At 42.6% G+C, this 20,448-nt stretch overlaps 1 protein-coding gene across 1 annotated transcript in view; it reads right to left on the bottom strand.

Moving 5' to 3' along the window:
- Nucleotides 1-418: 418 nt before the first annotated feature.
- Nucleotides 419-20,448, bottom strand: part of MUT (methylmalonyl-CoA mutase) — a 31,658-nt gene continuing 11,628 nt past the window's right edge. The window contains exons 6-13 of the mRNA XM_019520957.1: nt 17,455-17,703; nt 15,938-16,049; nt 15,149-15,264; nt 9,284-9,399; nt 2,090-2,221; nt 1,723-1,870; nt 1,431-1,598; nt 419-797 (exon numbers count right to left, since the gene is read on the bottom strand). Coding sequence (XP_019376502.1) covers nt 669-797; nt 1,431-1,598; nt 1,723-1,870; nt 2,090-2,221; nt 9,284-9,399; nt 15,149-15,264; nt 15,938-16,049; nt 17,455-17,703 — 1,170 coding nt within the window. The 3' untranslated portion in view covers nt 419-668. The remainder of the gene's footprint in view (nt 798-1,430; nt 1,599-1,722; nt 1,871-2,089; nt 2,222-9,283; nt 9,400-15,148; nt 15,265-15,937; nt 16,050-17,454; nt 17,704-20,448) is intronic.

Here is a 20,448-nt window from a genome sequence, read left to right as displayed (position 1 = left end):
CTTGCGTAAAGAGAGACACAGACTGGCACAGAGCTGTGCAGCCCCTTCTCCAACAGTCTAGTCTCCTCTGATGCAGCAATGTTGCACTTCCTGTGTTGCATTTAGGTCTTCCTGTGGTCCTGGAGGGGCAAGGAGGCAGTGCAGTACTTACCATTTATGACAATGTCCAACAGGGGCTACATGTCACAGTCTCTATTTCCGTGTCTTTCCAACACAAGTCAAATTAAATAGAGATTTGTTCTTTAGATTTTACTGGGTAAGCAGTAACTGCCAGTCATTTTGCTATTCTAGACCTTTCTGCTGAGTGCTGGTGGTTTTGCTTGAAGCATCCATCAAATACAAAAGTCTTCAATATTGAAAGAAGGTACTCTCCACTTGGAAACCAGACCGCTGAAACAATCAACTACTACTAGCCAAAAATGTTAGAATAGAATTTATTTTTTTCAAATTCTTGAAGGACTTTTACTGAACTCCATTTAGACATATATTTTCATGCGCCTATGTATAGAAATCATCCTTGCATAAATACCCAAGAATTTACAACTTTCTTAGAAAGCATGTGACACTGGATATTACAACCAAATTTATGTAGCTGGCTTCTCTTAGCTGATGATCACATTCTGTAAATAGTCGTTATAAGGCTGAGAGCACCGTGGAAAATTTCACTGTTACATAGATTGCTGTCTCTTATTCAGGCACTTCTCAATATCATCAAGCACCTGGACTGCTGCCTTTGGAATTCGAGTCCCAGGACCAAACACGCTGGACACGCCAGATTCATAGAGGAAATCATAATCCTGTTTAGAGAAAAATGTAAATAAATAGTGAACAGTGAAATGTAAAGCACACCCTTACAGTATCTAGGGTGTATTTGTAGAACAGTAAGACTGGAGGAGGAGTTGCATCTACCCCCAGAAACAGGCAGCATTCCCTAGGCATGGCAAAGAGAAGCCAAACAGAATACAGTCTAAAAAATATGTACATAAAAAGGTTACATCAGTTTAATGCTAGAATCTCCCAACATTTCAAATGAACTAGGGATGTGGCTATTTATACCTTCATTTCCCTCCCTAATGTGCATTTGAGTAGTGTTAAAAACAGTAGCTACATTTCATACAAACTTGGCTGTATTTAAATGGAAGCAGTTCACAGTTTCAGATTCAAGGCTTCCAAAGCACAGTCATGCCAAAGTATTATAACATAGCTATATCAGTGTCCAATAATCAAGAATGACAGGTTGCTCAAGATCTAAGAGTACAAAGAGGTTGGGGAAGGGAAATAATAGGTAACAACAGGTAAAAAATCCAGGCTTGCAACACAAATTGAAATGGACCCTGGCAATTGTGCAGAAAAGCCAGCAGCACTGTAACACTGTATTACATTAAGATTGCATAAAAAATAGCTACCAAAAATAGATGTCAAAGCAGTACCTGAGGGGGGATGACGCCTCCACAAATCACCAGAATGTCTGGACGGTCAAGAGTCTTTAGCTCTTTGAGGAGTTCAGGAACAAGAGTTTTATGACCTGCTGCTAATGTGCTCACACCTACGCAGTGCACATCAGCATCTACAGCCTGCTGGGCCACTTCCCGGGGTGTCTAAAGAGAAACAAGATGAAGTGGCAAACTGAAATCAGCACTACAGTGAATAAGGAACAAGTATCTAAAAGGAAAATGGTTGCATTCAAAATACATTTAAAGGACACTGTCACCTAAATAATACCTGGAAGAGTGGACCTATGTCTACATCAAAGCCAATGTCTGCAAATCCTGTAGCAATAACTTTGGCTCCTCTATCATGGCCATCCTGACCCATTTTAGCAACAAGGATACGAGGTCTGCGTCCTTCACGATTCATAAACTTGTCAACTCTGATTTAAAAAAAAAAAAGGACATTTAAATCTTCTATTTCACCACTGTTAATTAAAAGCATACTTACAAGACAACAGGGTACTTGCTGCTATTATAGAACGATTTCAGATTACATTAAAAGATCAGTGCTGGTTGGTATGTGCAGCATGCTGAGCAAAATGGCCTCACATGCCATGTGCCAAGAGTCGCCAACTCCTGGTCTAACATTAAATTCTTACCTATTAATGGCATGAAGAATTTCATCACTCTCCCCAAATTCCTGGCGGTAGGCTCCGCTCACCATTCTGTCATTGGCCTTATGCTCTCCAAACACCTCCTTCATTGCATTTGTTATTTCTCCAACAGTGCATCTGCAATAGGGTGAGGATAATGCAATGAAAATAAGATACAGAAGTCATTGGCAACAATCCAAACTGATACTCTAATTAACGCACAAGAATACACATATAAGCAATAATACAAACATAGAAAAACAAAGAAAATTTTCACCATAACAACACACTCCACTGCATACTTTTCTCAATGTGAGGGGAAGATGATACATAAATATTCACCAGAAATAAGGCAGTGCTTTCTCTGTAAAGCACTACTGGAGAGCGCTCGGAAAACATGGGCATTTATACACATACCTTTGTCTGCTCTGATGTGCCGGAGATCTATCAAGTCAGCTCTGCATGCAAGCTGACGTGCCCGGCACTGAATCACATGCATTTTTATAAATGGCGAAATGTGCATCAATGCACAGAAAATGGCGTTGGTGCGCTTTTGAACTAAAACACCTCTGATGTGTTTTAGTTTAAAAGCGCGACACTGCCATTTTCTCAGTGTTGATGTGCATTTCACCATTTATACAAATATATGCGCCACTGCACTGGGCGCTTTTGAAGGTGCCCGACACTGCAGCGCAAGCACGTGTACAAATGCCCATGGTGTTAAGTTCACTTTAACACCCCCATAAAGAATCTATATAGAATAGGATTCAAATTCTATTTTGATTGTGTGACTCTTTTGGGTTCCCTGCTCCTTCCCATTGCACCTGGAACAATTTGATGACTGACCTTTTACATAAAGCACTCTTGCAGAAAGAGATGGCTACTGCCCTTCAAAACAATTGTTGAAGTTTGAATTCCTGGGCAATAGGAGAAAAGACTAGAAGTAGAGTACTGGCTACTTGAGTGACAAGAGACCTCATAATGCAGAGACAGAAGCATGCGCTCTGATACAGGCCAAAAAACACCCAACAGCGGTGAAGCAGAGAAATGTATACAGTTATTTCACTGCTTTATCTGCAGCTATACATTTCTTGTGCTCTCTCTCATAAAGTGTGCTGGGTTTTGGACCCATTACAAAGTCGATGCCCTTCCACTATATCACAAGTCCTGGAACAGGTGGACTATAAACCTAAGGTGCCAACCAGTTGGGAGGTCTGGAAAAGGCATGCTTGTGGGTAGTGGGGGAAAATCGGCACTGTTTTTGGGATTCAGCTCCACAGTCCACTATCCATAAAGGGGTAACACAAAGGAAGCATGCCAGAGGAGGCAAAGAAAGATATGGAGCTCTAACCTACTCCAATGAAAGGAAGCGGAAGAGCGTACAGGCTCCACGTGAGGCTGAAACACAAACACCTGGTCCGTGTTCAGCACTAGGGCTTCCATCCAGTCTGTGACAGCAGCCCGCCGCTTTGCCTGACAGATCTGCTCAGAGATACAACTCTGTTGGATGCTTTATTTTATTCTATTAGCCATTTTTCATTTTCTTCCATTCTACTTTTCCTGCTGTTTTTTCTTATCTCCCAGTTTCTCACTCCAGAATGTTTTGCTTCATAACAGGACAACTTAGGGAGAGCTAGTGTCCGTTCATCCATGTACTTGTTACTAATAAGAAAGGATCCTGGTTTTCTCCGATTAAAAAAAAATCCCCAATTTTCAGATTTAAAAAAGTAATCCAAAATCCACATTTTTCCATGATTAAAATGAAACACTACTATATATGTATCTATATGCTAGTGGCATCTCATTTTAAATCACAGAAAAATGTGGATTTTGCGTTACTTTTTTAATCCAAAAATTGGGGATTTTTTTTTAAATCAGCAAAAACCAGGATCCCTGCTAATAAGAAATATTTAGGTTGAAGCCCCATCTGAAAGCTACAAGTGTGGGTGGGTCTCATTGTAGTTACTGTACTGCTGTATGAATGTAACATATGACAGTCATTGCCCCAATGGGCTTCCAACTAATATTAGTGGATTCCACCATTCTGTGAGAAAAGACTTCTCTCTCTAAATCTAAAGTGTAGAATCTGGAAAATACTGGGAAAAATACAATGGAACAAACCAGCAACCTAAACTTGAAGGAAATAAATAGGCCATTAAAAACAAGAAAACCTACTCCTTGGAAAAATGTTAAACAGTTAATTTATTAGCTCTGCCTCATTGGTGCTCCTTGCTCTGGTTAAGAAATGGATCAAAAACCGGTTCTAGGTAATGATGCTTGGAGGGCTACTGAAGCAACTAGCAACCATATAATTCAAAAAGCAAAATTTCAAGTGACAAGTATATTAGTTTATTTTACACTTCACTGCAAGCAGAGGTTTTGCTATGTAATCCTGAATTCTCAGTTGCTTATTAGTATCCATAAAATAAAGATATGCAAAACTTGGGTAATTTGCAAGCAAATACCACTTTCACAAAGAAATGCATCTAAGTTGCTGCAAAGCTTAGTCAAACAGCAACTGACACAAAACTTATATTCAAGAGACATTAATTACAGAGAAGCAAAAATAATGACCGTGCCCCATCCAATTATACTTTTCTTTCAACTGTACCTAAATTGGCCAATTCACCAATGCATGCGTAACATTTGACACACTTAATCCTATTTAATCATTTGGAAAATACATTTGTTCTACTATATTACATGTAGCTACAAGGAATGCTTGAAGCCAAAATTGGTTTTGCAGCCTAAATGTTCTCCAAATCCTCTAATACAAGCTTCTTTGAGGACTTAGGATATCACTGTTTGAAGTCCCGTTTGGGCATGTTACATCTTCTTGCTCTTATGCTTTTACCATGGGAGTCAGGGATACAACCTTCGAATCAGAACTTCCTAGACTTTGAATGCTGAAGGCTGCAAGTGAGAGAAGCAGTGGAAAAAACCCTGATCATACCCAATTCACTCTCCCTTTCAGCATCTACTCTCTGCCACTGTGTGACACAGGATACTGGGCAAGATGGCCCTAGGGTCTGACCCAGTATAAGGCAGTTATGCTCTTGTGTTAACCAGCCAAAGAAATTATGTTCAGTTTAACTTCTATTACTATAAGTCCAAGAGTTATTACTATCTCTAACTGCAGACGTATGCAAGCTGTCAGGCATCCAATATATCCTGAAGATGACTTTCTGGTGTATTAACTGGAATCCTCTAATAAGTCTCATGTAGATCTCTTTACTTTCTGCAAATCCCCAGCTATCCTTGCTATCTTTTTCCCACACTACTCAACTCACCCTTGGAATGGACAGTTCTTCTTTGCCTCAGGAGGCCAGAACATTATTCCTTCTATCGACCTACTCCCAGGAATAACAAACTCCATTTCCTTATCACTTTGCAACCATTTAGCTTTGAGAAATCTAACGTAATATTAATAGTACTTTTCTCTTCTTGTTCTCCTATAGCTTTTAAATTTGCGTAAAACCCAAATCATCCCATAACTGGCCAAATGTAATCTGAATGTGAGCGATATGGTCAGTGATCAATATACAGGCTCATTTAAAGCACATCCAAAAGCTGAAAACCCAGAGATAAAGTTTTTCAGTGGCTGCCATTGCTATTTAAATCATCCCCTTCATTTCCATGGGATTCCTACACTCTGTGTTCATAATGGTCAAACAGAAACAGCAGCATGCTTGTTTACAGCAGGAGTGGGCAATTATTTGGACCCATGGGCCATGTAGAGACTTTTGCTGAGCTGATACAGGATGGGTCAGCACCCACCCTTCCATGGTGCAACTGCTCACCAGAACTCCCTATGTGGGATGGGGCAGTGGGTGAGCGGGGAGCAGCATTTGGGAATGGGATGGGTGGGCCTGGCCCTATGCTGTCACTGCCCAAAGATCCCAGGCTCTCCTCAGCCCCACCCACCCATGTTGCTCCGGGATGCTGCTCCCTGCCTGTCCACCTGCCTGCCTGTGGCCCCATCGCAGTCACCTGGCCAAGCACCTTGCCTATATGGGTCCCAGCCCTGGTGGTGGGTGCAGAATGGACGGGCCAGGGTGCCCAGGCAGTGGGACCAGGTCCAGTGGCTGCAGCAGTTGGAAGGAGCTGCCGCTGCTGGGGCTGCTAGGAAATGGAGTCCAGCTGCAAGCCCTGGGGCAATAGGACTGGATGCATACACCAAGGTCCAGGCTGCCCCCTGTGCCTGGACTAGGTGGGACCAAGGGACCTGCTACGAGCCTGACAATATCCCTTGATGGGCCGGATCCAGCCCACGCGCCATATTTTGCCCACCCCAGCTTACAGCTATGTAACTGCACACTGATACAATATAAAAATGTTATGCCCAATGGAGGGCAATGGAAGAAATCATTTTCATCCCAGTTTTTTAGCTTCTTTGACTTCATAAATTGTATTTGCATTCTGGTGACATATTCATAGGGAAGCTTTCTTTTTGATGGGATTTTGAACATTAGAAATTGTCTGCTCCTAGTGACATTAGGGCATGGCATCTCTCCTGCCCTCCTGCCCAGGAGAGCTGCTTTCCCTGCTGCTGGGTGCTCTCTTTCTCTGTGTTCCAGCAAACTTTACTAAAGACTCTGAGACCACAGATCCTCATTGGTAACTCTGAGCAGGGTGTGATTCTATTAGATGTAGTTTGCCATTTTTTGAAAGACTCTGGAGCTGGCCTCATGCCTTCAATTTGCCCTTTACAGCCATGAATTGCAACTGGTTCCTTCATCATCATCACTCCCCCTCTCCCCACTGGGAGTGTGGGACCAGGTGAATTTGACACCCGAGCGAAAGTAAAGCTCTCTAATGATGTTTATTTGTGGTACTTTGTTCAGCCACTAGATGTCCCCATGTGCCGTGTTTTGGTAAGTAAGGGGGATAAAGCTGGGAGATCATCTATGTATTAAATTTCCAAGCAAGCACCTCTGTGACTTCTCCCATGTTGCCCCTCACACATAGGGAGCAAATTCCTGTTATGACTCACAAAGCTACTTCACTGTCCTCCTTCAGATTTTTCCTAAAGCTTTGCAGGAAGTCAGTGTACAACTTGAATGCTGGCAAGCTTTAACATATTGGCCAATCCTGTATCGCTCTTTTCATTTACTGCTCTGTCTGTATCCATCTGTTATCTCACCTTATACATAAATTGTAAGCTGTTTACAGTGGAGGCAGGAAAAGGACTGGTGTGTTTTTGACCTGTCCTATGCCTGGGGCAGGGAGGTACTAGTCTGTGAGTGCTCCTGTGCACTGCCACAATAGTGATAGTGATCTCATAACAGAGATAGATACTAGGAGCTAATTGCAGAAATACTGTAGTAAAAAGGTTAACTTGTTAAGTCCAACATTTCACTCTAATGATCTCTGCAACTCAAGAGTGGTGCTGACATGCTTTGGAAAGAGCCATGACAAATCATATTCTGGAGAAAGATCTGTTGCACATGTGTTTGCTGAGGATGAAGTAAATGGAAAAGAATCAAATCAGAATAAAGACAGGGTGGCACGGCCTCTCTCCAGGACTTGGATAAGGATGATTTGGGGTGCCTTATTTCTAGTTCATTTACACTGACGGCCTGTTTTATTTTACTGCACTTAATGTTATTACATTTGTTCCTGAAGCGTATAATGCAGGCTTGTCCAGCATACGGCCCGCGGGCTGCCAGGCAGCCCACCAAGCCATTTTCTGAGGCCTGAGGTGCTCTGACGGGAAATGAAAGTAAACACTGTTTACTTTTGTTTCCACCTCTTGTCCCTCCCCCAGCCCCTCAGCAGCTTCCTAATGGCTGCTGAAGGGCTGGGGAAGGGACAAGGTTCCCACACACTCCACATCAGCTTGACGTTGCTGACGCGGTGCGGCTCCTCCCCTCCCCCCTCATTTCACAGCATCCCTTCCTAGCCCCACCCTCCCTTCCTCATTTGCATACCACCCCCACCCTGTGCCAGTCCCCACCGGCCGTGCTGTCTGGAGCAGTTCAGGGTGATAGCGGGCGGGCAGGCGCACAGGGCGTGGATGCTGGCTCAGAGGGATGCTGCAGCTGGGCCTGCGGGAGATGCTGCTGCCACTGCTGCTGTGGCTGTCAGGGCAGGAAGCTGGCACCGCTCCTGCCTCCCCGCATCCCCCCACACCCGCAGACATCACGCTGGGGGTGGTGAGTCGTGGGTCCCGGGGAGGGAGGGAGCCCTGCCAGTCAGGTTCGGGCTGCCCCGGGAGAGAGGGAGCAGGGGAGTGTCCCTGTATATTCCGCACTCCCCTGTAGGGTCCCTGCATGTCCCCTTGGCTGCTTAGCCCAGGTGTGCGGGTGTGGGAGCATTCTCAAGGCTGCCCAGGTGGCAGTGAGAACATGGCAGGGTCAGGCGGCGTCCCTTGACCCCTGCATCCTCAGACCATGGCTGGACTGGACAGGCCGTGTGAGTGCCCACTCTTGCTGGCCCACTGGGTGATAAAAAGTTCACGATCCGGCCCCACATTCAAAAAGGTTGGGCACCCCTGGTATAATGCAATGAGAAGTGGTATTCCAAAGCCCAAAACTCAGTCGGAAAAGGCAACAAAATCACTGTTAGATGAATGGGATTAACATCCCAAAGCTACAGAAGGTGCTGTACATCCTGTTTAGAAGCACTTATTGTCTTTAAAACAGAGACGAGTTTTTACATCAGATAAAAATGCTTCATGCCAGTTGGTGGTGCAAAGAATAAAATAGCAAAGTGCAATAAAGATTTTTTCTCTCTCTTTTTTCCATCTCAGGTATTTTTTGCAAGCTCTCTCACCTGTGACACTGCAGGGCAGTACCTCAGAAAAAATCTGTGTGTTCTAAACTGTGCAAGTGACCCGTAAATAGAAGGTGTGGGAACAGAACTGTTTTAGATTAGGTTTGTTCCTAGCAATGTGCTTTAAAAAGAAATTAAACATAGCTCTAAAAATTCTAAGAAGTATTGATGCCTGATTTAAAAAAAGAAAAAGAAAAGAAAAACAAGTTTGACCGTGGTTTGGCAAGGTTTACCTACACCTCCGAAACATTTTGGAGGACTGAACAACTATCCTGCATATCATTTTATCAGGGATAGTATATTTAACAAAGATTATCTTGGTTCCTCTTCAAAAATATCAGAGTATACATATTCAGTTTGATAGCCAATATTGCCCAGAACTATTGGAAATCTGAAAGAAGAAAGGAAGCTTTTTCTTTTCCATACCTTGCACGTGCTGCTGCGACTGCAAGCTCCAAGAGATTGCCTTGACCTGTTTTAGCACCATCTGTTAAAGCTCTAAGACATTGTTCAGCAACTGCTTTATCTCTGCAAGCTTTCACCTTAAATGCAGGAAAGAAAATCTTTGGTTAAAGCATGCAACTAAATAGTATTCCAAAGTTCCAACCCATTCCTGCTAAGGTTCTCTTGCCTGTATCATTATCAGTATTTTGAAGGAGCTGGCATAAGACCCTGGTTCTGAAAGTATTCACACAAGTAAACCAACCTGGTATTTTTGTGACAGCTTTCCCCAATCAGTTTAATTTACATTGCTAAACAGAAAAAGTGAGGCTTCAAATGGTTTTGTTTGAAAGCTGGGATTCACAAAGTGGCATAAAGCAATAATTTCTAACTCTAGTTGCTGCAGATAATTACCATAACAATGCAGGAAAGCAAGTGAAGGAAACAATATAAAATCTCTTTCTCTCTCACCACAGTATTAAGCATCATCAATTAGGGCTCTGTGAAATTTCACCAGCCGTTTCATTTTGATGCTGTTTCAACTCATTTCAAGCTCGAAACAATGAAATCAAAATGAAATGAAGGGCTTTGAAACAGCCTCGAAACAAAATGAGGACAGTTGAAAGGTTTCAAAATGTTTTGAGTTTCAAAGCAGCCCGGCTGAGTTCCCCTCCCCAGCACTACAATCCACCTGGGGAAGGGAACTCAGCCCAGCTGAGCTGAGTTCCTTTCCCCAGTGCTAGGAATGGGCTGAGGAGGGGAACTCAGCTCAGCTGGGCCAAGTTCCCTTCCCCAACCTGATGGATCGTAGTGCTGGGGAAGGGAACTGAGCGATCAGGATCAGTTGAGCTGGGGAAGCGAATCGGGCTGGGGAAGGAAACTAGGCCCGATTGCACAGCCACTGCAGCCCTCCTGGGGTTGTGGCTCCAGATCTGCCTAACAGATGAGAGAAGCTGGGTGCTGTTGCCTGGGACCGGCAGCATGCTGGCACCAGTCCCAGGCGGCAGCACCCAGCTTCCATCCCTCATCTGGCAGTCAGATTGGGGACCTGCAACCCCAGGAGGACTGGCACAGCCCCCGTAGCCCTCCTGGGGTTGTGGGCCCCTGATCTGCCTGCTGATGAGAGAGGCTGTTTTGTGCTTACCCATTACAGCTTATGGGTGAAATTTGAAACAGTGTCAACGCTGTTTCGATGAAATGAAATGGAACAGAGGTTTCAAATCAAAATGAAATTTGAAATGAAATGCTGTTCCATCAAAACGTGGAAATGCAAGTCAAAATGGAATGGTGCCTTTTCGCAGAGCCCTATCAACAATACACTTTTAAAATATCCAGTATCTACCAAGTTATTAAAGTATGTTACAAAAGCGTCACACATAATACATGACAACAATATCATGTGTTTCTGGACCCAGCTTTCATAAAACACTGGTTCTTACATTAGGGTTGTTGGCTGTAGCCATGTTGGTCTAAGGCCATAGGCAGACAAGTTTCTTTGGGTAAATGTGGTATCTTCTATTAGACCAACTAAATAGTTGGAAAAATTGTTCTTTGTAAGCTTTTGGGCGTGAACAACCTTCTTTGGGCATGGAGAGAGTCTGCTGGTATTGTGTGCGCTCTCCTGGAAGGAACAGAAGCCAAAATGCAGGTCTGTGAAAATGCAAATGTGTGGCAGTGAGGAACAGAGGGAATGGGAGACAATAGGTGTGAGACAGGTAGGTGGGGTGGGGAAAGGGGGGAACGTTGAACTGGTGATAGAATGTAGCTGGTAAAATACAGACAGGTTACCTGTGTTATCAGATGGCAGGCAGGTTGTAATGTGCCATAAATCCAATATCTATATTGAGTCCATAATTTTTTGTATCCAGTAGATTTATGAAGTGAAGTTCATAGGCTTATCTATGAAAGGTGTTTTGTAAATCCCCCTTGAGGTTCACTGGATCAGACATGTTACATTTCTGGAAGTGCACGTGTGAGATCCAGGAATGGTGATGGTTCTGTTGTGGGATGTAGCTATTGTGGTAGTGGCAGAGATGTGTTTGCAGGTTTTATAATTCCCACAAATCACACACCGTTAGTTATGACATACCATCCTTCCCTGGAACCAGTATGGAAAATTCTTGCACACCAAAAAATCAATCAAAAAATACCCAGTTACCTGTGGGTGCACACTTCTCACAAGACAACTACTCTCTCTCCAATCGCTCAGTTCTAAACCTCAAAGGGAATTTACAAAATAACTTTTGTAGACGAGCCTATGACCTTCACTTAAAACATGTACAGGATACAAAAAATCATAGACTAAATATAGACATTGGCTTTATGACACATTATACTTGCCTAACATCTGATAACCCAAGCAACCTGTATGCATTTTACCAGCTACATTCTATCATCAGTTCTACATTCTGTCCTTTCTCCCCCACCTATCTGTCTCACACATATTGTCTTCCATTCCCTCTGATCCTCACTGTCACACATTTGCATTTTTAAAGACCTGCATTTCACATTTTGGCTTCTATTCCACCCAGGAGAGTATACAAAACACCAGCAGACTCTCCCCATGCCTGAAGAAGGGTGTTTGTGCCTGGAAGCTTGCAAAGAACAATTTTTCCAACTATTTAGCTGGTCTAATAAAAGATATTGCATCTATCCAGAGAACCTTGTCTGCCTGGATCTTACGTCTACATTAGTCCAATTTTCAAGATAAGAAAGCACATGCTACGCTCATGTACATTATCTACAAAAATATGACAGAAAACTAAAATATGTGTTAAGGTGGCCACTGGTCCTGTTTCATACTACACCGTCCTGTTTTTATCTCCCTGTCTGTTCCTGAATGAGAAACAAACTGCAAAAAATCCTGTTTTTCAGTTCATTGGTGGAAATGCATGTCAATCATTTGTCCTCACAATTCTATTGGCTGTGCTTAGAGGTATGGCAGTACACAGCCAGGAGAAGCAGGGCTCTGAGCCAGTCAGGGAGGGAGGGAGGTGGAGGATCCCAGGGGCTGGTTGCTCTCCACCTGCATGAGGAGCCGTGGCTGCAGTGCATGTGCAGGCACAACAAGAGCTGAGGCTCTGTTGCATTCTCGGCACAAGGTAATGGCTTTGAGAGCAGGAAGATGGAGCTGTATCTGCTGATACAGATCTGTATCTGCTGGACTGGCAGGAGGCTCTTGTCACTGTCTTCACATCCACAGAGCAGGCCAGTGAGCCCCTGGGATGTCCTGCTGCATGGGGAGGGGGAGCCTTGGGCAGAGGGGCCTCTGGGCTCCAGGGCCAGCTCACCAAGCCATTATGTCTCTTTTGGGACAGGCAAACCTGTCTGTCCCCTGGATAAGGAAGGGGAGGTCACCACTGGGCAGCTGGCTGCACTGCCACAGGCATTCAACACCCACCAACTCTGCTCAGCCCAGCCCTGACCAGAATGTGGCTAGGGCAGATTCCTGGGGGCCCAGTGTCTGTGCTAAATGCTGATGGGGGGAAGGGGGGATAAGGTCCCTGCACAGTGTGCACTCCTGGCTCTCAAGCGTGGAACTGGAATGGAATGAGACTGGATCCCAGCACGGGGAGGGGGTGCTCATGGCTCATACCTGCTATGCCATGTTTTTTCATGGCTGGATGGTTTAGAGAGAACAGCAGAGCCATGGGGTACCTGAAACCATGATGCAGGGGGAGCCAGGTGAGCTCCATGCTGGCAGAACTGTAGAGATTCACAGACTTGCTGATGATCTTAGCATTTGCTCTCCCTTGTTTCACAGGGTGCCATGTGTTCATCAGAGTGGGGTTCATGGACAAACAGCAGTCTTTTCGTGGTGACCCTGCCACTTGCCGCTGATTGGCCAATGGACCCATTGATCCCACCCCTCACTGCCGACTGGTCAAGGGGGACGACCCAGGGGATGACCTGTAGCCTGGGTCAGCATCAGCGGCCACCCTAGTGTTAGGGCTAAAAACTATGTAGCCCTAACAATGTGGGAACCAGAATCTACTAAAATGCCAAAAAAAGTTTGTTTCAATAAATGCACAAGATACACTGAACAGACTTAAATAGAAACATTAATTCTATGCTTAATGAATGTCCAGAAAGGCTATTATGTATTACAAGAAGCAAAACTATGTATTATGACGCAAAGACAAATATATAAACTTGATATGTACAACTGCAATGTTAAAATAAGTAAATTGACACTGTCTGGTTAATTTTTTTATACTAAATCTAAGTTGGCAGAGCACAGTTATTTTTTTTAAATAATTCTACAATGCAGGGACTTTAAATAATTACAGCTCATATGAACTATTGTGGCCAAATACTGAAGAAACTGAAAATTCACTGTTTCATTAAAAATTAGAAATTACATGGGAGTAAAATAATCTTCTGAATACAGCATTTTAGGCACGTTAGCCTTCAGCAGAAACCTTATTACAGGTTATAGTTTTAAAGTACTTCCTTCTGTCTTTTATACTCTCACTTATACTCTTTAAAGCTATAAGAGGTCCATTCTTTTAATTTAATTGTTTGACAGCAATTGATCCACCTTGTCCTAGATGCACAGATACCTAAGCATCAGACAGAATGTGCCTGCTCAGTTCCTCAGCAAATCAGGGACATTTTAAGATTTACTTGATTCAAGGGAATGCTTTTTTTTTTTTTTTTTTTAAACAAAGCAGCACAAGCCTGGTGATGTACCAACAAGAAAAACGAATGTACCAAATGACAGATGCAATTATTACCTGAAAATATAGTTGTGCTGCTTCCTTCCTTCATCTTTGGCTTCGTTCCTTAAATCTTTGTTATTTTTTGTATTCAGCTAGCACTTTTCTGGCTCAATCAGTACTGGAGCCGCAGAGTTAGGTGGTATATCTCAGTAAGTTTTTGAAGGAGGTACCTACTTTTCTTTTTTTTAACATAGGTAAAATTTTGTTCCTAAACCCCCCCAACAATATATCTAAGCATACATAGAACAGACAATTTATTTATAAGACTTTCTAACAACTACAGTATGCATGCACTTCCGAAGTGGCCAACAACACCACTCCAGAGTTGAATCTTCTCTGCAGAGAATACAAATTGTGCTAATTGTGATCTTTTTCATGTCATCTTGACAAATAGCCAGTATGAACTGTGATGAGACAAAACTTATTTTTCTGAAACTTAAGGGAATTTAAAAATCAAGCCTTCAGAGGGAAAGAAAAAAGAACTCATAATACCATTCCATTCTTCTGAGAAGTAGTCATAGTTTATTTTCAGCTCAATTTAATTTCCTTGTTATCCTAAATCTCAAAAGTAAACAATAATAACCCAAATTTAAGGAAATTATGCTTCATGAATTGGTATTGAGAAAAGTTAAGAGCATCACATTCGGACACTCTCTTTTTAAGAGTTTTAAATCTTTCTTGGAGCTTCCAAAACACTGAAGTAGCATGGAAACAGGAACAAGAATGATTCAAACAACTTCCTCAGGTAGAAGATTGACTTTGTTTTCCTTAACTGCTTTCAATATTTTTGAAAGTCAAATTGGTGGATCATTTTTACAATTGAGAAAATGTTAATTTCAGATGTGAAAATCTTAGGTTTTACAGTTTTATAAATGCAGCACATGCTTTTCTCTTTATAATATGCATAGCAGAACGATTTCTGTGATTTTTACAAAGCAAAACGACAACAATCATGTTTGGATTTCAATATTCTATTTCCAGGGTATCTAATCCAGTGCCACTAACGTTACTGTGCAGAACCCCTCTTCTTGCTAATGGCATTGGACTGGATCTACAGAACAAAACTTTTGATGAGCTTTCCTTTGTCTCTCAGTGCAAGAATTTAGATTTTCAAAAATGCAGTACCTACCTTCTCAAGCTTCTCAATCTGCTTTTGGCGAACTGAAGTGTTATCAATAGCCAGAACTTCAACTGAATCCTCTTTTTCTAACTGGTACTTGTTTACTCCAACAATTACTTCAGATCCTGGTTTCCAATACAAAGACCAAGAATTTATGATATATTAACAATATATGCACAAACTGCAGAGCTACTTTTTGAAAGCTCATAGTATTCTATGTAGCTAAGTGCTTGTTTGATAACTTAAACATAATACCATATTTTTTATCATCCTACATTTATTTTTATTTTTAAAATTTCTCTCTCAAGGAAGGAATTGTTTATTTTTGTCATATTTTATCGTGGAGAGACGATTACGTACAGGAACTCTGATCTGTATGCTGAAAAGTGATGTAAAATATATGGCATTTCTTACTTACCTATAGAGTCAGAATCATATCTACTTATTATACTATCTGGAATAAACTATATTTCTCTTATTTTTTTACTTCATCAACGATGCTTTATGAACTCATTAGCAGTTAACACAGGATCTTGCTTCACAGTGTAGACTAGGCAAAGCCCTAAAAACTAATCTTGCTTTTAGTACTTTTCCTGGAAAGCTTTTGTGCAGTGGCAGACCTCCTTCAGGAAGTTCTCACTGATATTCAGCCAAAATCTCCCATTTTCCTTTGCTGCTTTACTCCTAAATCTAAAAATCAAAATTTATTTAAAACACTGCTTAAATGGACTTGAAAACAGCATACTTTGAAGCTCTATTCATTTTCTCTTGTCTGCATCATCCCCTTGACGAACCTACCAGAATCAATCCTGGCTTGTCTGCGAGCGGCACATTCCTCAATCCGAAGTTTGGGAATTCCCTCAGCTACAGCTCTGGCCATTCCACCCATTTCTTCAATCTCGTTAATTAACTAAGGAAGACAAGAAGAACAAATTAAGAGGATCGTTTGCAACAAGGTTCATGAAACTAACTTTATGATTGTATCATAGCTTTTTCTGTAAAAGGAAGGAACCTAAACAGTATATCATTACTAACAAACTTATTCAGTATGGAGTTATCAGTCCTTCTCCTATGAAGAGTTTGCAATTCGAGGGTGTGATCCTATTTCTTGGCTCCCTGCGGACACATCTGTATGCCTCTGCAAAGCTTCACCAGTTTTGATAGGGCTCTGCAGAGCAATCCATTTATGTACAAACAACTGCTGAATTAGATCCTAAGCCCCCGTCTTTCAAATAATTATATATTTAAATAATAATTTAATTGTTCAAGTCAATAATCTTAATATTTAAATAATATTTAAATAATTTTGGTTTGTGCAAGTAGTTCCACTGACATCAGTGACAGTGCTCAGTCACAATGTTACTCGCACGTACAAATATTGTAGAAAACACTCTAAAAAAAAGATAAGTGACATCTAACAACTGAAGCAAGAAGGGAGAGTGAATAGGCAAGATTCACAAAGAAAAGCCATCAGACTTGCATCTAAACTCTGGCTAAGTTCTATTCAAGAATAAGAAGTATTTTTTATGGGTCAAGTGTTATTTTCAGGACCTTCTCTTTGTGCTGCCAGCTGTGGCTTGTTCCTTGTCTCCCCACAGCCTTAACTCTCCATCTAAAACCTCCCACCTACTACATACCGATAGTGTAAGATAGGTGTCAAACACACAGCTCATACATCTCCATCATCTGAACTGAGAGACTTCTGGAGAGGCTGGGAATTTGGGCACAGGGCTCACTGCTGAAATCTATGCTATGGAACCCCACTGGAGATGCGTTTAAGCAGCACGGTGTGAGTGATAGCTGCATTAATCCCTGGGACTCCCTAATAAGTTCATCTCTGGATCCAGCCCCGGAGGATTACCAAATTCCAGATCCAGCCTAGAAGCTGGGGTGGAAGGGGGGTGGAAACTAATTTGAAATCTTTGGTGTAACAGATTTACAGATCCTAAACCCAAGCCCACAGATTTACAGGAAGTAGATGTGCAATACTCTAGTCTCAAATACTCCTAGTCCTTATGGTCTCAGGGTGATTACAGTCTCAACTAAATTGCTGCTGCAATAAGTAGGCATATGCATTATAAGTGTCTGACCTGCATTTCCTTTTAAGCATGTATATTGCTGGATTGAGAATGTTAAAAGTTGGGATCTTAAATGTGAAAGCAAATACGCTTTTTAAATGTGAAAATAAATATGCAAATATGCTGTTTAGGAGAAATTCAGTTCCCTCTTCAAATCTACCAGCATAACAAGTAAACACTTAAAAGACAATCCTTGAAACAATTAGTGGCCCCACAAGATGCACATATAACACTGACCTGTAAAGCAGCTTCATAGACTTCATTGGTGAGACATTCCATCATAAATGAACCTCCCCATGGATCAGCCACTTTAGGAATGCCAGACTCCTCTTGTATTATGATCTGGGTATTCCGAGCAATGCGAGCGCTTTTTATTGTGGGCAGACCCAACGCTTCATCAAATGAGTTTGTGTGCAGTGACTGAGTACCTCCAAATACTGCTGCCATTGCCTCAATTGTAGTACGGATAATATTGTTGTAGGGATCCTAAAGAAAAAAGCAAAAAGCTCTGAAGCGCGAGGAAGCTGCAATGAAAGTTAGACAGTTTCTTCCATCTGCATGCTAGTACAATGCAAATAGAGTTCAGTTGTCAATACAAAGATTGTATCGTATCTACATTATACAAAAGCCAACTAACTTAAAAAAGTAAAGGTACAAATGATATGAACATGACCAAGGTGAAAGGTCTTTCATAATGATCTTATGGAGATTACAATGAAGAACCCATAAACAAACCACCAAACTACATATGTATCAAATATTTAAATGTTCCAACAAAAACAAAATCCCTCTTATCCCTAGTTTAGTTGAGTTGAGATAACCAGGCAACCCTCACTCCAAAATTCTTAAACAAACTGCAACAGCAGTGCTGAAAACAGACACATCAGGCTAGAGGAAACTTACTGGTGGAAGTAAAATTCCTCAAGGAAAAGTCTTGGGACCACCCTTATTTAATATTTTCATTAAAGACCTCTACACAAAAAGTAGGAGCAAGTTGTCTAGCTAAAGTTAACAGGTATCATCAATAAACAAGAGTGTCAGCATATTATACAGCAACCTCCCCCCAACAAATTACAGCAAAAAAGCAAACTTAAGTGCATGACCTTGAGCACTGAGATAATGGAAATAGGTGAGGTTTGACAATGAAAAGTACTAGGTCATGCACTTAATATTTTTGGTGTTGTTCCCTGCCATAAGTTGGAAGCTCGTAAGCCGGAGACAAGTGAAGAAAAGGAGCCAGTTGCAACGGTACAGGATGTATGGACCACTGACACATCAGAGATGTAAAACACACACGTGTGCACACAAAAAACGAATGCAACCCTAGAAAAAGTCAGCTGAAGCATTTTCATTAGATAAAGGGAAGTATTAATGGTACTGTATATGGCCTGGTGAAACCTCAATTTGGAATACAGCTCAGGTTGCATATGTTCAAGAAATATGACTATATACTGGTACAGGCACACAGAAGGGCTATTAGGATGATTAGGGGAATGGACAGCCTATTGTGTAAGAAGAGACTAGAGGAGGCGGTTTGTTTAGCCTAGCAAGATGAGGTTGAGAAGGGATGATTGACTTTATCAATACAGTGTAGAGCTGGGGTGTAAGAGGGACCTCAGGAAGAGTAAAGAGCTATTTAAAGGACAAGTAAACACTTGCACTTGAACAAATTCGTATAAGCTGGCACTGACTATATTTAGGTTAGACATGATAAGAAAAAGTCTGTAGTCAGAGGTGTGAAGTTTTGAAACACCCTTCTAATAAGAACAGTGAAGGCAAAACTTTCAGTTGCTTTTAGGATGGACCTTGACCATCTTGGAAGGGGCCTTATAGCATATTGCCTACAATAGCAGGCAACTGGATTCAGTAACCCCAATCCTGTGTTCATTAGATCTGATCATCTGCGTGACAAACCTCTCTCTGATGTCTACATGGTGCTTTATTTATAAAAAGTACCACTAGTATAACTGCAGATTATTAGTGTTAATAGGGCACCTTTTATTAGCGGACATAAAAAGTCCCCATTTAAAAGGTAGTTCACAGAGCCTCACGGCCTTCCTGTGAGATAAGAAAGTAATTCATTTATTTTGAAGAAGAGAAGTGAAGTGACTGTAGAGAAGTGAAGTGACTGTCCCTTTCCAGCACAATGAATCTTCCTCCCCCACACCCCGAAGTGGCACAGCTTCAGCAGCAGGGAGGTCCAACCCAGACCAGACTATTCGCTTGGCAGAAGGGAACTGAAAAACATAGGTTTGAACCCCCTCCACTTTGACAGTGGGGTATGCCCCAGGTTTCCTATTCTGTGGGCACAGCCACAACCACTGAGCTACTGTGCAAAAGCAGGAGACCAACACCTCCTCCAATTCTCGTTAACCTTTGATAAAAGAACAGAAAGTTCTTGGCTCCATTTTTGAAAGAGACAGTTTGGGCATCTAAATCCAGGAAAGGGTCTTGGGCTGGGAACCCAGCGTAACACATGCACCACTCCCAGCCAAGATTTAGGTGCATAAGCCCTTGTGATGAGCAGGATTTAAGACATAACCCTCTCCTAAGTTTTGTACTGGCCAGTACAGGCAGTTTTGTATTCACTGGGATTCACAGCTACCAGCAAGGTCTAAGGAACAAAATTCTTTTCTGGCATTGTATGGGGAGGTTAGATGTCTAGGGCGCTGACAGATGCTCAGATCCCAGCTCTAATTCATGGCACTTTGTATAAAGTGCCATGAGTTAGATAGCCCTCCCCCACAACAGACGTTTGCCTATTGTGGGGGGCATGGGGAAATCAAACCTGCCTGCAGACGAGCAGCAAGTTAAAGAGTGAGGAGTGGCCCCTCTCTCCAATCCCCCCCAGATCTCTGGCTGTCAGCAGGGAGGGACAGGGAAGCCAGCAGGAATGAGCTGCCAGCTGGACTTTGCCTGACCTGAGCTGGAGGGGGGTGGTCAGTGAATAGGAGCCCCCCCCGCCTTGTGCCCCCTCCCCAGCTAGGGTTTGGGGGGGGAGCCAGGCCGGGCTCGTGAGGCAGGGGGTTCCAATACATGCGCCCCCATCCTCTCCAGGTCGGGCTCGGCAAAGCAGGAGAGGTGGAAAGGAGCAGAACAGCAAGGGCTGCCAGCCTGCCCAGCCTGAGCTGGAGGGGGATATGGATGAGAGCTCCCTGCCCAGTTCCCCTCAGTACCCAGCTGGGAGACCGGGCGGGGGGAGGCACCTACAATCCAACCCCCCCCCCCCCC

Source organism: Gavialis gangeticus, unplaced genomic scaffold, assembly GCF_001723915.1.
Source record: "Gavialis gangeticus isolate Ggan-Ray unplaced genomic scaffold, GavGan_comp1, whole genome shotgun sequence".
Classification (NCBI taxonomy): domain Eukaryota; kingdom Metazoa; phylum Chordata; order Crocodylia; family Gavialidae; genus Gavialis; species Gavialis gangeticus.
This window is presented reverse-complemented; position numbering and strand designations above follow the sequence as displayed.